The 22,254-nt window shown below is 43.4% G+C and overlaps 1 protein-coding gene across 1 annotated transcript in view; it reads right to left on the bottom strand.

The window, feature by feature from the left end:
- Positions 1–22,254, bottom strand: part of KLHL32 (kelch like family member 32) — a 316,085-nt gene that overhangs the window by 5,689 nt on the left and 288,142 nt on the right. The window contains exons 8-10 of the mRNA XM_040428786.1: positions 15,575–15,633; positions 6,926–7,118; positions 55–149 (exon numbers count right to left, since the gene is read on the bottom strand). Of these exons, the coding sequence (XP_040284720.1) occupies positions 55–149; positions 6,926–7,118; positions 15,575–15,633 (347 nt within the window). The remainder of the gene's footprint in view (positions 1–54; positions 150–6,925; positions 7,119–15,574; positions 15,634–22,254) is intronic.

The following is a 22,254-nucleotide window of genomic DNA, read 5'->3' as shown; positions in this document are numbered from 1 at the left end:
AGAATCATTGTACAGTGCTGAAAGATATGTACAAAAGACATAAACAGATTTTACCTGTATACATGCTAAAGGTTCATTTGTCCAAATAGAATAACCACCAACCAAGTAGATTCTTCCATTATGAACAGCAACTCCAGACTCATTTTGCCCTATGTAACAATAATAATAAAATATAACTATATTAATAATTACATTTACAATAAGATGTTGACATTTGAATATGTGAGCAATTACAATGGTGTTATCTGAGATAATTTGTTCAAAAGTGCTGTTTTATATGACGTGATGGGCATACTTTCAAGCTGCTTCTCTGGTTCCTTAAAAGCTACTTAAATCTTAAACTTTTTGGTGAGGTGGTATAAGAACTGTGATAAAAATTATATCTAGAACTATCCAAGGGATTTGCATTCTTTTTGCATTCATATTGCAACCAATTCATTTCCGAAGATCCTTTGATGAGTGCTTCCACACTTAATTTTTTTTTTTCTTGGCTTTTTTTTTATTTATTTTTTTACAAGCAATTTTGGGGATGGTGTTTTTAGTCACAGGGGGAAATTTATCAAAACTGATACAAAGGAAAACTGACTTAGGCCTCATGCACACGACCGTTTTTTTTTGCGGTCCGCAAAACGGATTTCCGTTGTTCCGTGACCGTTTTTTCTTCCGTGGGTCTTCCTTGATTTTTGGAGGATCCACGGAAATGAAAAGTGAAAAAAAAAACTAAGTCAAGTTTGCATTGAAAATGATAGGAAAAACGGACACGGATCACGGACGCGGATGACTATCTTGTGTGCATCCGTGATTTTTCACGGACCCATTGACTTGAATGGGTCTGTGAACCGTTGTCCGTGAAAAAAATAGGACAGGTCCTATGTTTTTCACGGACTGGAAAAACGGATCACGGACGCGGAGGCCAAACTGTGCATTTTCCGATTTTTCCACGGACCCATTAAAAGTCAATGGGTCCGCGAAAAAAAAAACGGAACAACGGTCCTGTGCATGAGGCCTAAAGCTACTTTCACACCAGTGTTTTAGCTGGATCCAGCAGGACTCAGCAAAAACGCTTCCGTTACTGATAATACACGGATCCGGTTGTATTATCTTTATCGTAGCCATGATGGATCCGTCAAACACCATTGAAGTCAATGCGGACGGATACGTTTTTGATTGTGCCAGATTATGTCAGAGTTAGGCCTCATGCACACGGCCGTGTTCCGCGGCCGAGAGCGGTCCGTGGTAACCCGGCCGGGATTCCTTCTGACCGCAGGAGTGCACGGCGTCATTGGTTGCTATGACGCCGTGCGCTTCATGCCGCCGCTGCTGTACAGTGATACACTCGTATGATCTATACGAGTGTATTACTGTACAGCAGCGGCGGCATAACGCCGTGCGCTCCTGCTGTCAGAAGGAATCCCGGCCGGGTTACCACGGACCGCTCTCGGCCGCGGAACACGGCCGTGTGCATGAGGCCTTAAACGGATCCGTCCCCATTGACGTGCATTGTGGGTCATGACGGATCTGTCTTGCTCCGCATCCCATGACAGAAAGAAAACCGCAGCTTGCTGCAGTTTACCCTCCGGTATGGGAACGCAACCAAACAGAACTGAATGCTTTTTGGAGTTACGTTTTGTCCCCATTGACAAAGAATTAGGACAAAACTGAAGCGTTATTCTCCGGTATTGAGACCTATGACGGATCTCAATACCGGAAAATAGAAACGCTAGTTGAAAGTAGCCTTAGTTGCCCATAGTAACAATCCGATTCCACTTTACATCTTGTAAAGGAGCTCTAAAAAATGGAAGGTGGTTGCTATAGTCAACTAAGCTAGTTTTCTTTTGCACCAGTTTTGATAAATCTCCCCCATAATGTTTTACCATTTTTCAGACTTTTTCCCCCATAGAGAAGGCAAAAATGCAGTTAGGGCTCATGCACATAAACATATTTTATGTTTATTTTTATTTTTTTGCGGGCCGTATGTGGAACCATTCCTTTCAATGGGTCCGCAAAAAAACTGAAGTTACTCCCTTTGCATTTCGTTTCTGTATGTCTGTGTATTTCCGTTCCACAAAAAAAACAGAACATGTCCTATTATTGTCCGCATTATGGACAAGGATAGTACTGTTCTATTAGGGGCCAGCTGTTCTGTTTTACGGAATGCACATGGACGTCATCCGTATTTTTTGCAGATCTGTTTTTTGAGGACCGCAAAATACATACAGTTGTGTGCATGAGCCTTTAGTGAGGCATTTTATCATTTCATATTGGCTAAAATGTATTCCCTCATAAATCAAGTCCTCCAAGGCTAGAGTTTAAAGGGGCTGCCCACAAATCGAATAGCTTTTTAAATTTCAACTCCTTCCTGCCAGACCTGTGAAAGGATACAATGGGTTCACATGGACGTTTTTTGTTTTTTTTTAAGCAGATTTTCCTTCAGGTTTTTAAGCCAAAGCCAGAAGTGAAAATTTTAAAGGAATCAGAAATATAAAGGAAGGACTTCTCCTTCCTGCTGAATCCACTTCTGGCTTTGGCTGAAAAACCTGCAGGAAAATCTGCCTCAAAACCTCCTCCTAAAAACTCCATGTGAACCTATCGTTATCTGTATACCAACACTTGGTTCCAGGGAGGGGGTGGAATTTAAAGACTATTTGATCGCGGACAACCCCCTTAAGCCCCTTGTCTGTATTTCTTTTTTAATCAAAAGAAGGATTGCATGGTTGCATGAGGGAGAAGCGAAAAAAAGTATGGCTCTTCTTTTTATATAAATCACTGCGAAAGGTGCACCACAAAGATATGTACCTGACAACACTGGCTAATCCCTCAGGCTGATGTTAAGAACTGAGACTTTAGCCAATGTATTCCAGTCAGGAACACATCGGAGCCCTTTTGCACCACCGTCAAGGTATCTCAGCGTGGCACGGGTTCATACCACTAAGCTACCTACGGAGTGTGAACACGGTCTGACAGGTGCTAAGATACAACTTACTGCCAAGCTCCCACATACCTCAATAGTGAGATTACTCAGGTAGTGGGAGAGACGATAAGGCTGTAAGCCCCACCTATAACAGGCCATGTGACACGGGCTACCAGGCGTGGCACGGGCTACCAGGTGCAACAGAATGCTACCAGCAGTACGCAATTGCACATTCTAAACATAGAAAAAATATAAAAAATAACTGAAATAAAGTGGCCTAAATGGGAGGAAATGCTTAAAAACCCCAAACACCGTGGCGTGTTTATAACCGGGGGAGCAAAGACTAGCAGACTAGATTTACTGCACGATTTGTTATTTCAGAACAAACTCATTAAAGTCTATTGACCATACCAGCTTTACCTGCATTTACCTTAACCCCTTAAAGACCCTGCCATATTTTACATTAAGAACCCGGCCATTTTTTGCAAATCTGACCAGTGTCACTTTATGTGGTGATAACTTTAAAACGCTTTGACTTATCCAGGCCATTCTGAGATTGTTTTTTTGTCACATATTGTACTTTATGACACTGGTAAAATGGAGTAAAAAAAATCATTTGTATTTATAAAAAAATACAAAATTTGGCAAAAGTTTTTCAAAATTAGCAAATTTCCAAGTTTCTTTTTTTTATTTATGTAAGTTTTACACAATGATTTAATTTTTGAAACAAAAAAAAATAATGTTTTAGTGTTTCCATAGTCTGAGAGCCAAAGTTTTTTCAGTTTTTGGGCGATTATCTTAGGTAGGGTATGATTTTTGCGGGATGAGATGACTGTTTGATTGGCACTATTTTGGGGTGCATATGACTTTTTGATCACTTGCTATTACACTTTTTGTGAGGTAAGGTGACAAAAAATGGTTTATTTAGCACAGTAATTATTTTTTATTTTTTACGGTGTTCATCTGAGGGGTTAGGTCATGTGATATTTTTATAGAGCCGGTCGATACGGACGCGGCAATACCTAATATGTATACTTTTTTTTTATTTATGTAAGTTTTACACAATGATTTCATTTTTGAAACAAAAAAAAATCATGTTTTAGTGTTTCCATAGTCTGAGAGCCATAGTTTTTTTCAGTTTTTGGTAGGGTCTCATTTTTTGCGGGATGAGATGACGGTTTGATTGGCACTAAGGTGACAAAAAATGGTTTATTTAGCACAGTTTTTATTTTTTACGGTGTTCATCTGAGGGGTTAGGTCATGTGATATTTTTATAGAGCTGGTCGATACGGACGCGACGATACCTAATATGTCTATATGTCTTCTCCCTATTTTTTTTTTTTTTTAATTACTTTTTTTTTGGAAAAGGATGCTTTTTTTCTTTACTTGAAACTTTACATTTTTTTGTAAAACTTTAATTTTATTAACTTTTTTTTTTTTCACTTTATTATTTGTCCCACTCTGGGACTTCAACATTACAGGGTCTGATCCCTGCTTCAATGCAGCACGATACATCTGTATTGTGCTGTATTGAACTGTTAGTGTCTTACACTGTAAGACGCTAACAGTTGCCTAGGAGACCCAGCCAGGGGGCTGGGCCTCTTAAGCCTCCGTACATGCCAGGCCCCAAGCCTTGGAATGGCTTGGGGCTGCCATGGCAACCATCGATTCCCCGCCACAGCAGCGCGCAAACCTCCCATATGCCGCAATCAGCACTGACAGCGGCATATGAGGGGTTAATCCACCGGCATCGGCATCATCACCGATGCAGGTGGATGCAGCAGGGATCCGGCTGATCGCTGCACCGCTCGAGGGGGGGAGGAAGGACCGCAGGACGAGAATGCTCGTCCTCTAGCGCTAAGTGCCGGCGATTTAAGACTAGCATTCTCGTCCTGGGTTGTTAAGCTGTTAAGGTAGCCATACACATTCAATAGCTGTTAGCCGAACAGCTATCTCTTGCGACTCCCTCACAACTCACTCAATACACAACATGAATGTGTATTCAATGAGGGGAATGGAGAAAGATGCTGCCAGACATTTCTGATGGTGGCTTATCTCCCAGGAGAAAAAAGGGATTGGGCAAAAATATTCATTTTGCTTGATCCTTCTCGTCTGTCGTGGGAGGGTCAGCAACCTTCAGTACACCAGCTGCTGTGAAACTACAACACCTAGCATGCACAGTTGCTCAAGTACCCTTGTAACTACCACAGAAATTAATAAAGCATTCTGAGAGCTGCAGTTTCAGAGCAGTTGGGGTGTAGGATGTTGCTGATCCCTGGATTAGATGTTGTATTAGGGCTCTTTCACACTTGCGTTGTTCTGTTCCGGCATAGAGTTCCGTCGTCGGGGCTCTATGCCGGAAGAATCCTGATCAGGATTATCCCCATGCATTCTGAATGGAGAGAAATCCGTTCAGGATGCATCAGGATGTCTTCAGTTCCGGAACAGAACGTTTTTTGGTCGGAGAAAATACTGCAGCATGCTGCGCTTTTTGCTCCGGTCAAAAATCCTGAACACTTGCCGCAAGGCCGGATCTGGAATTAATGCCCATTGAAAGGCATTAATCCGGATCCTGCCTTAAGCTAAACGTCGTTTCGGCGCATTACCGGATCCGACGTTTAGCTTTTTCTGAATGGTTACCATGGCTGCCAGGACGCTAAAGTCCTGTTTGCCATGGTAAAGTGTAGTGGGGAGCAGTATACTTACCGTCCGTGCGGCTCCCGGGGCGCTTCAGAGTGACGTCATCCATGCGCATGGGGCGCCCTGACGTCATTCTGGAGCGCCCCGGGAGCCGCACGGACGGTAAGTATACTGCTCCCCACTACTACTATGGCAACCAGGACTTTAATAGCGTCCTGGGTGCCATAGTAACACTGAACGCATTTTGAATGCTTTCAGTTCACTTGCGGTGTTACGGATCCAGCGGGCACTTCCGGCAAATGGAGTACACGACGGATCCGGACAACGCAAGTGTGAAAGAGGCCTTAAGTGAACAACTAAAAATGTTCTGTAAAAAAACTTCACACACATTTATTTTAATGGAGGTCATGTACTGATTCATTGCTCCTGTAGTACCCCTGTATGATGTCCTCCATATTTTCAATTGTTTGCACCCAGAAATCAGGTTCTGTTCCTCCCATGTACTTATGTTTGCAATAATATCTAATTATTACTCAATCCAAAACACTATGTTAGCAGTATTTAAAGGGGTTGTACAGTGGTATAATATAGATGACCTGTCCTCAGGATAGGTCATGGATATCAGAATCGGCAGAGGTCCAGACCCAACATCCCCAGCAATTAGCTGTTCAAAGATGTCGCAACACTTGTGCGAGTGCTGCATCTTCTATAATACTAGGGGCAGGTTCACACTTGCGTTATGGAATTCCGCTAACGGGTTCCGTTATAAGAGTTATAACGGAATTTTAAGACCGAATACATATCTATGGCCACAAATAACGGTTCAATTTTGTTCTGTTACAGATGACGGAAAAACTGACTCTTAAAGGCTTCTGTTTTGCATTCCGTCCTAAAATAATGTTATATTCTCTTTTAACGGAACCCTTTAACGGAATTCCATAACACAAATGTGCCCACCCTTACCTGCATGCCGTCTCCCTCGTAGCAGCAGGACCATTACAAGGGAGACTGGGTGCAGTTAAACTTCGAAGAGGGCGCAGTAACTGACTGATTGAAATCCATGCTTTTTCTATATTTATCAGTCCATGGGCGGCCCTTTTCAGTGACTGACGGCCTTCTCTGTAAAAGCATGGACACACAGACAGCTGTAAAGCTCCGCCCACTGGACTTCTAATGAAACTGCTCAGCTCCTTCTGCGCTATAACATGCCGCTGGCAGATTGCTCTGCATGTTCAAACTGACAGGTTCTATTTAAACTACAATATACCTAGGGAAGCTTGACTGAAAGCAATAAGACATTTAATGAGAAGACTGTACAGACTATATAAGTCAGGTTGTCTAGGGTGTCAGAGAGATTATCATTGGTGCACCCACCTGTGAGTAAATTGAAGCTGCAGCGTGTCCACTGGTCCGTGTCAATGTTGTAAGAATCTATGTGTCGCACCAAAATCCGATCATTGTTGTAATCTAAATCATTTCCACCCAGGGCATAAAGCTTCCTTTGGACTGCTGCCATGGCATGGTAAACTCTTCTCTGCAGCATAGGGCTGCGACTAATCCACTTATTCTGGAAAAATACAAATTAGCAATTGCTTTAGCATCCTGCAGTGGTTACAAATACATGCTCAGTAAAAAGATTTACTCAAATCCTCTACCTTGTCATGGATTTCCTAAACTACTAGCAACATTAGTCTGTGTAGATATAGTATGGTGGTTCTTTACAAAAAAATATTGGATATTTTAGAGACTCTGTATTTTACAGTTCTAAGAAATATTAGCGAATGGAAATAGTCATATTCTTTACAAATTGGCCTTCCCTCTAGCACTATTATAGTATCATCCCATTTTTACTATGATTACTGTGTGCTTAGTTACTATTCCTACACATGTTCCTAGGCTGGATGAGCAGTATTAGTGAATAGGAAATAATGGATTCCCATGATGCAGATTTTACCAATGTTTTTTTTAGAACAGGCTTCAGATTTTTGAAATGATAACTCTACAGTTCTTGCTTTAGGTGCTTTAATTCCCCCATATATTGTAGTGCTCAAACATACAATTAATGAATGTGAAATGTTATTTCTTTATTAGCCAAGTTAGAGCTAATATACAGTGGATATAAAAGTCTACACACCCCTGTTAAAATGTCAGGTTTCTGTGATGTAAAAAAATGAGACAAAGATAAATCTTTTCAGAACTTTTTCCACCTTTATTGTGACCTATAAACTGTACCACTCAATTGAAAAACAAACTGAAATCTTTTAGGTAGAGGGAAGAAAAATCTAAAAATAAAATAATATTGTTGCATAAGTGTGCACACCCTTTGTTGAAGCACCTTTTGATTATATTACTGCACTCAGTCTTTTGGGGTATGAGTCTATCAGCATGGCACATTTTGACTTGGCAAGATTTGCCCACTCTTCTTTGCAAAAACACTCCAAATCTGTCAGATTGCGAGGGCAGTTCCTGTGTAGTGATGGGAAGTTCGGATCTTTTAGGTGAATCGGTTCATTTGAATCAGCTCATTCAAATGAACCGATTCATGAATCGGATCTTCGGTTCACTTGGTGAGTCAGACTGCTGAGCTGACTCGCAAGTGCTAGCCCCACCCCTCCCCGCCCACCAACCAATCACCGACCAGAGCTGAGGGGGCGGGGCAAACACAGCACAGTCTAGCAGCTCTGACTCGAGTCCTCTTAGTAGTACAGTCTCGCAAGTGCCAGCCCCTCCCCTCCCCGCCCACCAACCAATCACCGACCAGAGCTGAGGGGGCGAGGCCAGCACAGCACACTAGCAGCTCTGACTCGACTCCTCTGATGAGTAGTGCAGGGTCAGGGAGTCTAAATGAATCGAATGAGTCACAAGAATCTAAAGATCCGACTCAGTCAGTGACTCATTCGATTCATTGAGTTGAAAGAGCCGTGAGTCAGACTGTAGAACAGGTTACACTGAGGCTCTCGGCTCTTGTTGCAGCAGTGATAAGATTAAGGGACAGACAGGAGCAGAGAGATAAGAGAAGTGACAGATGACACAGAGTTTAGATTACAGGTTGAATTAACCCTTTAGAATCAAATTGGCTTCTCATGAGATATATATGACATATATATCTCCTGAGAAGCCAATTTGATTCTAAAGGGTTAATTTAATTCAACCTGTAATCTAACTCTGTGTCATCTGTCCCTTCTCTTATCTCTCTGCTCCTGTCTGTCCCTTAATCTTATCACTGCTGCAACAAGAGCCGAGAGCCTCAGTGTAACCTGTTCTACAGTCGGACTCACGGCCTCAGTGTAACCTGTTCTACAGTCTGACTCACGGCTCTTTCAACTCAATGAATGGAATGAGTCAATGAATCGAATGAGTCACTGACTGAGTCGGATCTTTAGATTCTTGTGACTCATTCGATTCATTTAGACTCCCTGACCCTGTACTACTCCGAGGACTCGAGTCAGAGCTGCTAGACTGTGCTGTGCTGGCCTCGCCCCCTCAGCTCTGGTCGGTGATTGGTTGGTGGGCGGAGAGGGGTGGGGCTGGCAGAAGCAGCTCTTCCACTCTAAGATCATATTACTGACTCCTCCCAGTCCCTCCCTCAGGCTCCTGACCTGCTGCCAGCGTGAGGTGGTGAGCTCAGCTCAGCGTCTGCATTCATTGTCTGTGTGCTGTGACTGAGAGCCGTTTCAAACGGATCGGATCATTCAAGTGAATCGACTCCTCCGGTTCACTGAACTGAATCGATTCAAATGAACGATTCGTTCATGAACCGGACATCACTACTCCTGTGCACAGCCCTCTTCATATCACCCCACAGATTTTCAATCGGATTCAGGTCTGGGCTCTGGCTGGGCCATTCCAAAACTTTAATCTTCTTCTGGTGAAGCCATTCCTTTGTTGATTTGGATGTATGCTTTGGGTCGTTGTCATGCTGAAAGATGAAGTTCCTCTTCATGTTCAGCTTTCTAGCAGAAGCCTGAAGGTTTTGTGCCAATATTGACTGGTATTTGGAACTGTTCATAATTCCCTCTAGCTTAACTAAGGCCCCAGTTCCAGCTGAAGAAAAACAGCCCCAAAGCATGATGCTGCCACCACCATGCTTCACTGTGGGTATGGTGTTCTTTTGGTGATGTGCAGTGTTGTTTTTGTGCCAAACATATCTTTTGGAATTATGGCCAAAAAGTTCAACCTTGGTTTCATCAGACCATAACACTTTTTCCCACATGCTTTTGGGAGACTTCAGATGTGTTTTTGCAAAATGTAGCCTGCCTTGGATGTTTTTCTTCGTAAGAAAAGGCTTTCGTCTTGCCACTCTACCCCATAGCCCAGACATATGAAGAATACGGGAGATTGTTGTCACATGTACCACATAGCCAGTACTTGCCAGATATTCCTGCAGCTCCTTTAATGTTGCTGTAGGCCTCTTGGTAGCCTCCCAGACCAGTTTTCTTCTCGTCTTTTCATAAATTTTGGAGGGACGTCCAGTTCTTGGTAATGTCACTGTTGTGCCATATTTTCTCCACTTGATGATGACTGTCTTCTCTGTGTTCCATGTATATCTAATGCCTTGGAAAATCTTTTGTACCCTTCTCCTGACTGATACCTTTTAAAGAGGACCTTTCACCATAATAAAACCTCTAAACTAACTATACAGACGCGTAGAGCGGCGCCCAGGGATCCCCCTGCACTTACTGTTATCCCCGGGCGCCGCTCCGTTCTCCCGTTATAGCCTCCGGTATCTTCATAGTTAGGCTCCACCCAGGGGAACCTGCCGGCGTCTCATTCTTCCATGCTGTAGCGCTGGCCAATCGCAGCGCTCAGCTCATAGCCTGAGAGAAAAAAAACCTCTCAGGCTATGAGCTGAGCGCTGCGATTGGCCAGCGCTACAGCATAGGAGAAAGAGACGGCGTCAGGTTCCCCTGGGTGGAGCCTAACTATGAAGATACCGAAGGCTATACCGGGCGAACGGAGCGGCGCCCGGGGATAACAGTAAGTGCAGGGAGATCCCTGCGCGCCGCTCTATATGTCTGTATAGTTAGTTTAGAGGTTTTATTATGGTGAAATGTCTTCTTTAACAGTGAGATCCCTCTGATGCTTTGGAAGCTCTCTGTGGACCATGGCTTTTGCTGTGGGATGCGACTAAGAAAATTTCAGGAAAGACCAACTAGAGCAGCTGAACTTTATTTGGAGTTAATCAGAGGCACTTTAATTGATGGCAGGTGAATGCTGACTCCTATTTAACATGATTTTGAATGTGATTGCTTCATTGTGAACACAGTTACATCCCCAGTTATAAGAGGGTGTGCACACTTATGCAACCACATTATTTTAGTCATTATTTTTATTTTTTTTGTTTTCTTCCCTCTACCTATAATATTTCAGTTTATTTTTCAATTGAGTGGTACAGTTTATAGGTCACATTAAAGGTGGAAAAAGTTCTGAAATGATTTATCTTTGTCTCAATTTTTTACAGAACAGAAACCTGACATTTTAACAGGGGTGTGTAGACTTTTTATATCCACAATGGGACATTGTACTGTCTGATCTCTGATGTATCTTTATGTAGACCTACATGGTAGATATAGCCCCAAATGCGGTACTGGCTCAGCACCATTAGCCAGCATGTGATGCCGCCTTAGTAAAGTGATAATCCATCATGTTGTCAATGAAGTACCTTTAAAGCGTACCTCCAGTTCTAATTGAAACTTCCTATGCTGCATTACGTCCTATAAGCTTTGCCCTGTATTTGACTAGTCAAGCCCTCCTCTCTGAGCTCCAGCACCAAAGTCTCCAGTGCTGTACATGCCTCGCCATCCATAGCCAGCAACAAGTCCCACTGTGCTGCTTCTAATGTAATCAATAGAAGCTTTGTAGCCTCCTGGTTATGGATGCCAAGGAAAAAGTGCATAGGGCTCTGTCTGCTGCTGGAGCCTCTCAGTCAGTTGCTCAGGTGTACCACAGAGGTGTCTGTGCTGCTGGAGCCTTTCAGTCAGTAGCTCGGGTGTACCACAGAGGTGTCTGTGCTGCTGGAGCCTCTCAGTCAGTAGTTCGGGTGTACCGCAGAGGTGTCTGTGCTGCTAGAGCCTCTCAGTTAGTTGCTTGGGTGTATCGCAGAGGTGTCTGTGCTGCTGGAGCCTCTCAGTCAGTAGCTCGGGTGTACCGCAGAGGTGTCTGTGCTGCTGGAGCCTCTGTCAGTAGCTCGGGTGTACCACAGAGATGTCTGTGCTGCTGGAGCCTCTCAGTCAGTAGCTCGGGTGTACCGCAGAGATGTCTGTGCTGCTGGAGCCTTTCAGTCAGTAGCTCGGGTGTACCGCAGAGGTGTCTGTGCTGCTGGAGCCTCTCAGTCAGTATCTCGGGTGTACCGCAGAGGTGTCTGTGCTGTTGGAGCCTTTCAGTCAGTTGCTCGGGTGTACCATAGAGGTGTCTGTGCTGTTTGAGCCTCTCAGTCAGTAGCTCGGGTGTACCACAGAGGTGTCTGTGCTGCTGGGGCCTCTCAGTCAGTTGCTCGGATGTACCGCTGAGGTGTCTGTGCTGCTGGAGCCTCTCAGTCTGTTGCTCGGGTGTACCGCAGAGGTGTCTGTGCTGCTGGAGCCTCTCAGTCAGTAGCTCGGGTGTACCGCAGAGGTGTCTGTGCGTTTGGAGCCTCTCAGTCAGTAGCTCGGGTGTACCACAGAGGTGTCTGTGCTGCTGGAGCCTTTCAGTAAGTTGCTCGGGTGTACCGCAGAGGTGTCTGTGCTGCTGGAGCCTTTCAGTCAGTTGCTCGGGTGTACCGCAGAGGTGTCTGTGCTGCTGGAGCCTTTCAGTCAGTTGCTCGGGTGTACCACAGAGGTGTCTGTGCTGCTGGAGCCTCTCAGTCAGTTGCTCTGGTGTACCACAGATGTGTCTGTGCTGCTGGAGCCTTTCAGTCAGTTGCTCGGGTGTACCACAGAGGTGTCTGTGCTGCTGGAGCCTCTCAGTCAGTTGCTCTGGTGTACCACAGATGTGTCTGTGCTGCTGGAGCCTTTCAGTCAGTTGCTCGGGTGTACCACAGAGGTGTCTGTGCTGCTGGAGCCTCTCAGTCAGTTGCTCTGGTGTACCACAGATGTGTCTGTGCTGCTGGAGCCTTTCAGTCAGTTGCTCGGGTGTACCACAGAGGTGTCTGTGCTGCTGGAGCCTCTCAGTCAGTTGCTCTGGTGTACCACAGATGTGTCTGTGCTGCTGGAGCCTTTCAGTCAGTTGCTCGGGTGTACCACAGAGGTGTCTGTGTTGCTGAAGCTCAGAAAGGATGAGGATTTTAATAATTAAATGGCAAAGTTAAAGCTTCTTATAAGAATGGGTTCACACATGGTGAGTCTGCTGTGGATTTTCTGCCATAGATGTGCATGCACAAATCCGCAGCACTGAACGTACTTTAGATATCGCAGTATATATATTTTTTCATTTATAATTGGAGGTACCTGTTAGGATATGTACCCACAGGGTAGATACACAGTATTTTACCGTACCACGCTGGGGCGAACTGGGAACTTAAAATGGCCCTGGAAAAAAAGGGTGCACTCACACGACCGTATGTAAAAAATACACATGACGTCCATGTTGCATCAGTTTTTTTGCCGATCCTTTGTAACAATGCCAATTCTTGGCCGCAAAACGGAAATATATTATATAGTTTTTGTGAGACTATGAAACAGACATACGGATGCAGACAGCACACGGTGTGGTGTCTGCCTTTTTTTGTGGACCCTTTGAAATGAGTCCACATCCAATCCACAAAAAATACGGATTGGATGCGGACCAAAAACATGGTTGTGTGAATGGGACCTTAAAGTGGTCTCATGTGGTCCAAATTGACAGAAGGCAGGACCAATATAAGTAAGCAGGGCAAACATAAGAAGGCAGGGCCAGCAATACTGTAGTGCAGCACAAAATACTGCCACGACATTCAACTCTATCACTGTCCGAAATACGGCAGTTGAATGCAGGAGGGCACTTTCTTCTGCCAGCCAAGTGCATGAGTATTAATTAATTCTGAGAGTATCAGATCCCTATGTACCCGACCAGGGGCCGTGAGGAAGGCTTGGACAGCCCCCTGGGCATTGGCCCACCTGGAAATTTACTCATGTGGAGGAGATTTTTAGGAATCTCATCAACACACTGCAAAACAAAAACTGCAGCATAAATTGGCCTGCTGTGCAGATTTTAGATCAGCAGCATGTCGATTTATACTGTGGACTGCCACCACAGATTTCTCCCTATGCAATGAATAGAGGAAAACCCGCAGCAAATTGGCCCCCGAATCCCCATGTATACGGAGATTGTTGCCAGAATGCAGCAAATCCAGAGCAAATATTCTACCCCCTGTGGCTTTAATCTCAAAAATAGGAAATTCAATGTGTACAGTTCTATTCAGACTTTGGTTTTTGCTTACAGTTTATGTTTAGAATGGGAATGCTCCCGACTTATGGAGAAGGTATGACCCTGCGCATGTGTAAGTACCGTCTACCCCTGAATGTGCACTTTTATTATCCACAGCACTAAACTTGCACCCAACTTTTTATTAACAGTAAATGTAAATGCACTGTAAAATCTTTCCTACCACCTTAATGTGTCTTTTTAATATCCATATCAGATGTAAATGACTTGAATATTAATGACACGAATAACTTGCTGGTTTCTCCTGTGTTGAATGAAGGCCATAATACTAGTAACTAACAGAGAAATGGAAGGTACCAGTGTATTTTACATCGTTAGCAGGAAAGTCCCAAGGCAGGAAGATAAAAATGCCATCTGATTTGCAAAGTATTCTTCTGTCCCCTGATTACAGTATTCTTTTTCTCCACTGCAATGCCTGCCAGGTGAAGCACTACACAAGCAGCGAGGCACAGGGGTTTGAGCAAGGTCACAGCTAAAACGGCAGTGTTTGAATACTAATCAGTGATAGGGGAGCATAGGTCACCGCAGCCTGTCTGCTAGCAGGTAGCTCTGTGCTCGGTGGCAGATGGCAGTCATTATTGACTCTCCACAAAGGCCTTGCTTAAAGCCGTGCCCCAGTGCTCAGTGATAGAGTAATTGAGATTCAGAGCGGGTACAAGCAGATGTGGTTTGCCAGAGCCCACCGTAAACAATATGCCAGCAGACTGTAAAAAAAAAAACGAGGCGGTGTGCGCAAACATGAAGCCATCCTCATTTTAAAAAGTTTCAATTATTAACTGTATGTGTGCTTTCAATAGCATACCATGCAATTAACAGAGGAAACAGACATAGCTGTGATGTTCCCTTTGAGCTCATATATTTAAAGCAGAAAACATGCCTTCATATTGCTGACATCAATGAAAATATATATAATTAACGCATTAAAACGGGAAAAATAGGAATTAGCGCCAAATGCATGCTGGGAAAACACACTAGGTTCACAAATGGGGTTGGGTTGCGTTTCCTTTAACTAACAGGGAACAAAACATGCAGAAAATGCAGTGTATTTGTATTTAGTGTGGCTCTTTATGTGATTTTATGTTGTCTTTTATCTCTTCCTTAGCTAAATATGTCTAGTGTGCTAGAAGTAGAATATATAAAATATATATTAAAAAAGTATCTAACTATTAGTGATGAGCCAGCATGCTCGGCCGAATACCTGTTCGGCTCGAGCATCGATATGCTCGGCAGATCCGAGTGCTCGGCCGAATAATTCGGGTGCTCGAATACAATTTAATATAATGGGAGACAACCAGGCACCCCCTGCTTGGAAGACAAGAGGGTGTCTGGTTCATAAAAAAAGGTTAGAAATTGATGGATACCCCATCAAAATGGTTTGGCAACAGCATTAAGAGGATAGCTTAATGCCGAATACTTTGGTGCTCGATCATCACTAATAACTATATTAAAAATATATTCAAAAATCATCATGTAACAATGCATGTGTATTTGTTGTGCTATCTTCCTAAATCACCTGACTTTCAACATAAAAAACACATGAAAATAGCATAAAATCTACTAAAACATCTGTAATAAAACCTTTTTCTTCCTAGCGGAAAATGTGTCTTTTACATTGGTACTCACCTGTTTTGGATCATACACCATGAGTCTGTTCTGGTATTGTGCTGTATTAGTCACTCCTCCTGAAATGACAATAGTTTAGAGCAATTTTAGATCACCATCTGCACCCCAAATACCATTCAAAGTAATTTTATAATATTCCCTTCATACTGGTCGGCAGGGTATTTACCTACAGCTTCAACTAATAATTTGTGGTCTGTGCAGCGATGACAACTAAGGCTAGGTCTACTCTACGACATTTTTTCGCACCAATATCACGCAACAATTTTTATAATGGTAGTCTATGGTGCGCACTGCGACATGCGACATGCTGCGACTGCGACAGTCGCAAAAAATCAATTTGAGATGGATTTTTCTGCGACTGTCGCAGTCGCAGCATGTCGCATGTCGCAGTGCGCACCATAGACTATTATTATAAAAATTGTCGCGCGACATATGTTGCAGTGTAGTTGTGCCCTATCAGTCGCGCGACAAATGTTGTCGTGTAGACCTAGCCTTAAACCTGGCAAAATCAGTCAGATGCCAATTGCCCACAGGTTTTTTTTGTAGTTTTGTGCTAGGATGGTGGATTGATGTAGACAGCATAAGTATGATTATTGTATAGACATGGTATGTTTATGGCTATGTATTTCATAGCATATTTTGCCACATGACTTCATAATGTAAAGTATGGTAGATACTGCTTTAAATATATATATATATATATATATATATATATATATCCATAGAAAAGGTCAGGCAGCACTCCTTCACATGCAGTAAATAGTTGTACGGTGGTCCCTCGATACAGGACGGATAAACAACAAAGAAAGTCCGCAGCACTCCTTGAAGTAAAAAATGTGCAGTTTATTCACACATGTCAGAAAATTGACAACGTTTCGGTTCTCTCACAGAACCTTTCTCAAGTCAGGTCTTGAGAAAGGTTCTGTGAGAGAACCGAAACGTTGTCAATTTTCTGACGTGTGAATAAACTGCACATTTTTTACTTCAAGGAGTGCTGCGGACTTTCTTTGTTGTTATATATATATATATATATATATATATATATACACACACACAGTATATTTATACAGTATTTTTCGGACTATAAGACACACAAGTGACAGTGTCTTATAGTCCGAATGATGATGACCGCTTCCATTATGAAAGCAGTCATCATCAGCATGCGGGAGGCTCGGGAAGCGATGAGGGAAGCGCTGCAGTGGCTCTATTCATTTTGCCTAGTCTTCTTCTGGGCCCAACTCTGCACTCTGTCCTGACTGAGTACAGTGCCATGACGTAGTGCTCGTAGGCGCGCACTATGACCGGACGCTGTGCGACATCAGGTCACAGTGCAGCGCAGGCTGGAAGAAGACCAGGGAGGGTGAGTGGATATGCAGAGTGGCAGTGCCATCTGGAGCAGGACAGGTAAGTTTATCTATTTTAATGTCTGATCTGAGGTCTGATGGTGTCTGATCGGGGGCTGATTGAGCTTGGCGTCTAATTTTAGGGTCTGATCAACAATGGGGGTCTGATTTGGGAGTCTGATCTGAGGTCTGATGAGAATTGGGGTTCTGAGGTCTTTTTTCTCGTCTAAATTCTGGGTGTGTCTTATAGTCCTAGAAATATGGTATATGTGGGTGTATATATATATACTGTATATATAGTTGTTAGGTGTATGGTAAAGTGTTGGAAAGGGCGTATATTTAACCCAGAATCCTCATCTGGGTGAGGTAAATGAAATCCAGAAAGTGGCCGTGGTTTCAGCAAAGTGTACTTTTTTGAGATTTTGTTTTGGGCTAGAGTTTTGGGACTGGTGAGTGGGTGGAAGTGGGATCCACCAGTCCACACCCTTCCAGCACAAGTATTTTCCCTACCCTGAGGTGATCTCAGGTGTGACTGCTGGGATCAATACTGGGGAATAAAATCAGGTCTCAGATTGTCAGTGTCAGAAAGCCTGGGAAGCTAGCTGACCTGCTAGCTGCCTGAGCCTGATTCCCCCTGTGTGAACTACGCTGTATTGGTGAGATTAGTTAGAGCCCTGACAGCAGACGTTTATTTTGATGTTTTTTTGTGTTATGTGCTGCGGCTTCAGCTAAGTGACTGTTGGATGCCACAAATTGTGTTGCACTAAGGAGCAAATAAAGCACTATTTGGACTTTTAACCCCCTGAGGCCGAGAGTCTTCAAGTACACAATCCCTTAACTATATTCACACTCTATATTGTTTGATATTATTTGATAATGGAAGTTATTGTTAGTGTATAAAAGGGGTCCAGAATATAATAGCTGGTCTTTAGATATGCTGTTACCTAATAGTGTACAGAAAAGTATGCTAAGCACTCACAATGGTGGAGACGTTCTCATCTATGCATTTTATTACACAAGACTAGTTTATTGCTCCATTAGGAGAAACAAAATAAGAGTCTTGCAGGTATGATATCTTTTTATGGCTAACAAAAATAGAAGCAATGATGTTACCTAGCAAGTTTTTGAGACAACATCAGTCTCTTCATCAAGCATCTTATAACAAATCTTCTGAAGAAAGCGCAATATGTATACAAAAAGCAGAGACATGGTGTAATAAATGGACATTGGAAAAACAACAGAATAACAAAAAGAGCTTAGTTCTTAAAGGGGTTCTGGATAGGTCATCAGCATCTGATCGGCGGGGGTCCAACACCCGGGACCCCCGCCGATCAGCTGTTTTGAGAAGGCAGCGGCGCTGGCAGTAGTGCCGCGGCCTTCTCGCTGTTTACCGCAGGCCCAGTGATGTCACGACTAGTATCAATGGCCTGGGCGGGGCTAAGCTCTGTTCACTTGAATGGAGCTTAGACCCGCCCAGGCCATTGATACTAGTCGTGACGTCACTGGGCCTGCGGTAAACAGCGAGAAGGCCGCGGCACTACTGCCAGCGCCGCTGCCTTCTTAAACAGCTGATCAGCGGGGTCCCGGGTGTCGGACCCCCGCCGATCAGATGCTGATAATCGGATAGATCATCGGTTTAAAAAAACTGCAGAACCCCCTTTAATTAAGTTACAGATAAGTGGTGTGAAAGTTTGATGGTCTCCATATCTAATCCCAGAGACCTGGTGCCCCACTATCTCAGGTGCCCCCACACTATTACTGGGGCAGATTCTTTAGATCTTGTAACATACTTTAAATGCTTGGGACATTTCAGTCCTGTGTTCAGTCTGTTAACCAGTGTCATTAGTTTAAATTCCTACATTCTTACCCATCTTAACCATTTGTAACCATCGTCATCCTGCTGTTGTGTCGGTGATTGCCAAACCCCTTAGATGTTCTGGTTGCTATTGACCGTGGCATCTAAGGGGTTGAAAGGTAAAGATTAGAGGCTCCTGGAATTTCTGCCATTAGAGCAGGGCTGTGGCTGGATATGACAACTATTGCCCTGCTCATGATTATACATGCACACTTGCTGCACTGTGCGATCAGTAAGACAATTATGCTCATTTTGATGCAGAAACCGCCTGCCACTCAGGACGATCATACTCATATGTCCCCAACAGGTTAAAGGGGCTGTCTCATAAAGGCATCCCTTTTTTGTATGGAATCTAGTCAGGTGATTAGTTAATTGCCTCAAGTTCAGCTTCTCTAACCCCAGAGTACAGCTGTTTTGACCTGGAGAAGCCATATCTGGCTATACATTTCACTTACAGTGGCTGCTGGAGGGAAAATGTAGCATTAAAAGCTGACCAATCAAATTCATGGCCATTCGTGTAATGCACAGATATACTTCACAGACGGGAGGTCCTGAATGGGGATCCCCCTCTATAATGTGCATATGCCCTAATAGGGCATAAGGATAGAGGGTGTCTTCATGGGACGACCCCTTTATACAAGTTTTTCAGGTATATTTCGATGTTGAGAATTTCTCTTGTTGGAAGGTTGAGCATTTATTATTTTTTTTTAATATTGTCTTTCAGTGTGTTGAATGTTTAATTCCTACTGCTGCAGGCTGTTTAACACCAGCAAGAAAAATGTTTTCTCCTACACAGGACAAATTAGTATGCTAATTTGGTTTTCTTTTCTCCTGCATTTTCCTGTCCTACAGTCAATTTTCATGCTTTGTTTCCTCTGATTTTGTAAGTCACTAAACACTACCTAAACAAATACAAATTACAATACATAATGTATGAAATATGGTATATTGTACATCAAGTATTCAAATGTGAAATTATTATGTCTTTTTGTTAGTTGGATATATATGTAGGCCAGTACTGATTGCCATCACTGATGGAACTATGAACTCTGAATTATACCAGGAAATTGTAAAGGAAAATGTCGGGACATCTGTCCATAAGCTGAATCTCAAGAGAATGTGGGTCATGCAGCAAGACAAAAACCCTAAGCACACAAGTCATTCTACCAAAGAATGGTTAAAGGGGTTATCCAAAACTATAAACTGCCCCCCATATGCAGGGCCCCTCACATGGAATATACTTACCCCGCTCCCCGCGCGGCTCCTGGTTCCCGCACCACCGCTGCTGTTTCTACCCATGCGCCGATGAAAACATCCGGTGTCGGGTGGGGGGGGGACGCAGCCAATGGCAGGCGGGGACGGGGATGAGCCTCCCTAGCTCACCCGCGATGCTAGGGAGGCTCGTCCCCGTCCCCGCCTGCCATTGGCTGTCCCCCCCCCCCCGACACCAGATGTTTTCATCTGTGCACAGGAAGAAGCAGCTGTGGCAGTGCGGGGAACAGGAGCGGCGCAGGGAGCGGGGACCCGGGTAAGTATATTCCGTGTGAGGGGCCCGGCATGTGGGGGAGGCAGTTTATAGTTTCGGATAACCCCTTTAATGAAGAATAAAGTTAAAGTTTTTGAATGGCCAACTCAAAGTCCTGACCTTAATCCAATAGAAATGTTGTGGAAGGACCTGAAGCGAGCAGTTTATGGGAGGAAAGCCACCAACATTAGTTGAAGCTGTTTTGTATGGAGGAATGGACTAAAATTTCTCCAAACCGATGTGCAAGTCTAATCTACAATTACCTAAAAGATTTAGCTGCAGTTATTACTGCACAAGGGAGTCCCACCAAATACTGAAAGCAAAGGTTTACATACTTTGCTTCTCACAGACATGTGATATTGGATCATTTTCCTCAAGAATAAATTAGTCATCTAATATTTTTGACTCATTTGTTTGATTGGATTAGGCTACTTTCACACTCGCGTTTAGTGCGGATCCGTCATGGATCTGCACAAACGCTTCCATTCAGATAATACAACCGCATGCATCCGTTCAGAAAGGATCCGTTTGTATTATCTGTAACATAGCCAAAACGGATCCGTCTTAAACACTATTGAAAGTCAATGGGAGACGGATCAGTTTTCTATTGTATCAGATTGTGTCAGAGTTAAACGGATCTGTCCTTATTGACTTGCATTGTGGGTCATAACGGGATCCGCCTTGCTCCGCATCCCATGACGAAAAGAAAACCGCAGCTTGCTGTGGTTTGCTCTCTGGTATGGGAACGCAACAAAACAGAACAGAATGCTTTTTGGAGCATTCCATTCTTTTAGGTTATGTTTTGTCCCCATTGACAATGAATGGGGAAAAAACTAAAGCATTTTTCTCCGGTATTGAGACCCTATGACGGATCTCAATACTGGAAAATAGAAACGCTAGTGTGAAAGTAGCCTTAGATGTATCACTCACCAGCTACCGGTTAGCCATAAGTTGTGGATCACAATGGCTGCTTTTCCAATATCATTTCCACATTGTCCTTCTTCTCTTTAGGTAATATTTGCATACAAAAAAGTCACCACTTTTCCAGACGTGTTTCTGATTGTCTCTGATGGCCACTGAGGAAAGAGTGAGACACTCCAAAACGTGTCTGGCAAAGTGGTGACTTTTTTGTATGCAAATATCACCTAAAGAGGAGAAGGACAATGTGGAGTGACTATATTGATATACAATACCACGATATTTACATCAGAAATATTGGTATATACCATCAAAATATATATAAAATTAAAATATATACCTCAGGAACACCGAAGCTCCGGATTATGGTCCCTGGCTTATGTTAATTATATGAATTAAGGTTATAATCAGTGATCAATTTTATATATATATATATATATATATATATATATATATACACTCACCTAAAGAATTATTAGGAACACCATACTAATACGGTGTTGGACCCCCTTTTGCCTTCAGAACTGCCTTAATTCTACGTGGCATTGATTCAACAAGGTGCTGATAGCATTCTTTAGAAATGTTGGCCCATATTGATAGGATAGCATCTTGCAGTTGATGGAGATTTGAGGGATGCACATCCAGGGCACGAAGCTCCCGTTCCACCACATCCCAAAGATGCTCTATTGGGTTGAGATCTGGTGAATGTGGGGGCCATTTTAGTACAGTGAACTCATTGTCATGTTCAAGAAACCAATTTGAAATGATTCGAGCTTTGTGACATGGTGCATTATCCTGCTGGAAGTAGCCATCAGAGGATGGATGCATGTTCTCATTCTGTTTACGCCAAATTCGGACTCTACCATCTGAATGTCTCAACAGATATCGAGACTCATCAGACCAGGCAACATTTTTCCAGTCTTCAACAGTCCAATTTTGGTGAGCTTGTGCAAATTGTAGCCTCTTTTTCCTATTTGTAGTGGAGATGAGTGGTACCCGGTGGGGTCTTCTGCTGTTGTGACCCATCCGTCTCAAGGTT

This window comes from Bufo bufo, chromosome 4 (assembly GCF_905171765.1).
Source record: "Bufo bufo chromosome 4, aBufBuf1.1, whole genome shotgun sequence".
In the NCBI taxonomy this organism is placed as follows: Eukaryota; Metazoa; Chordata; class Amphibia; order Anura; family Bufonidae; genus Bufo; species Bufo bufo.
This window is presented reverse-complemented; position numbering and strand designations above follow the sequence as displayed.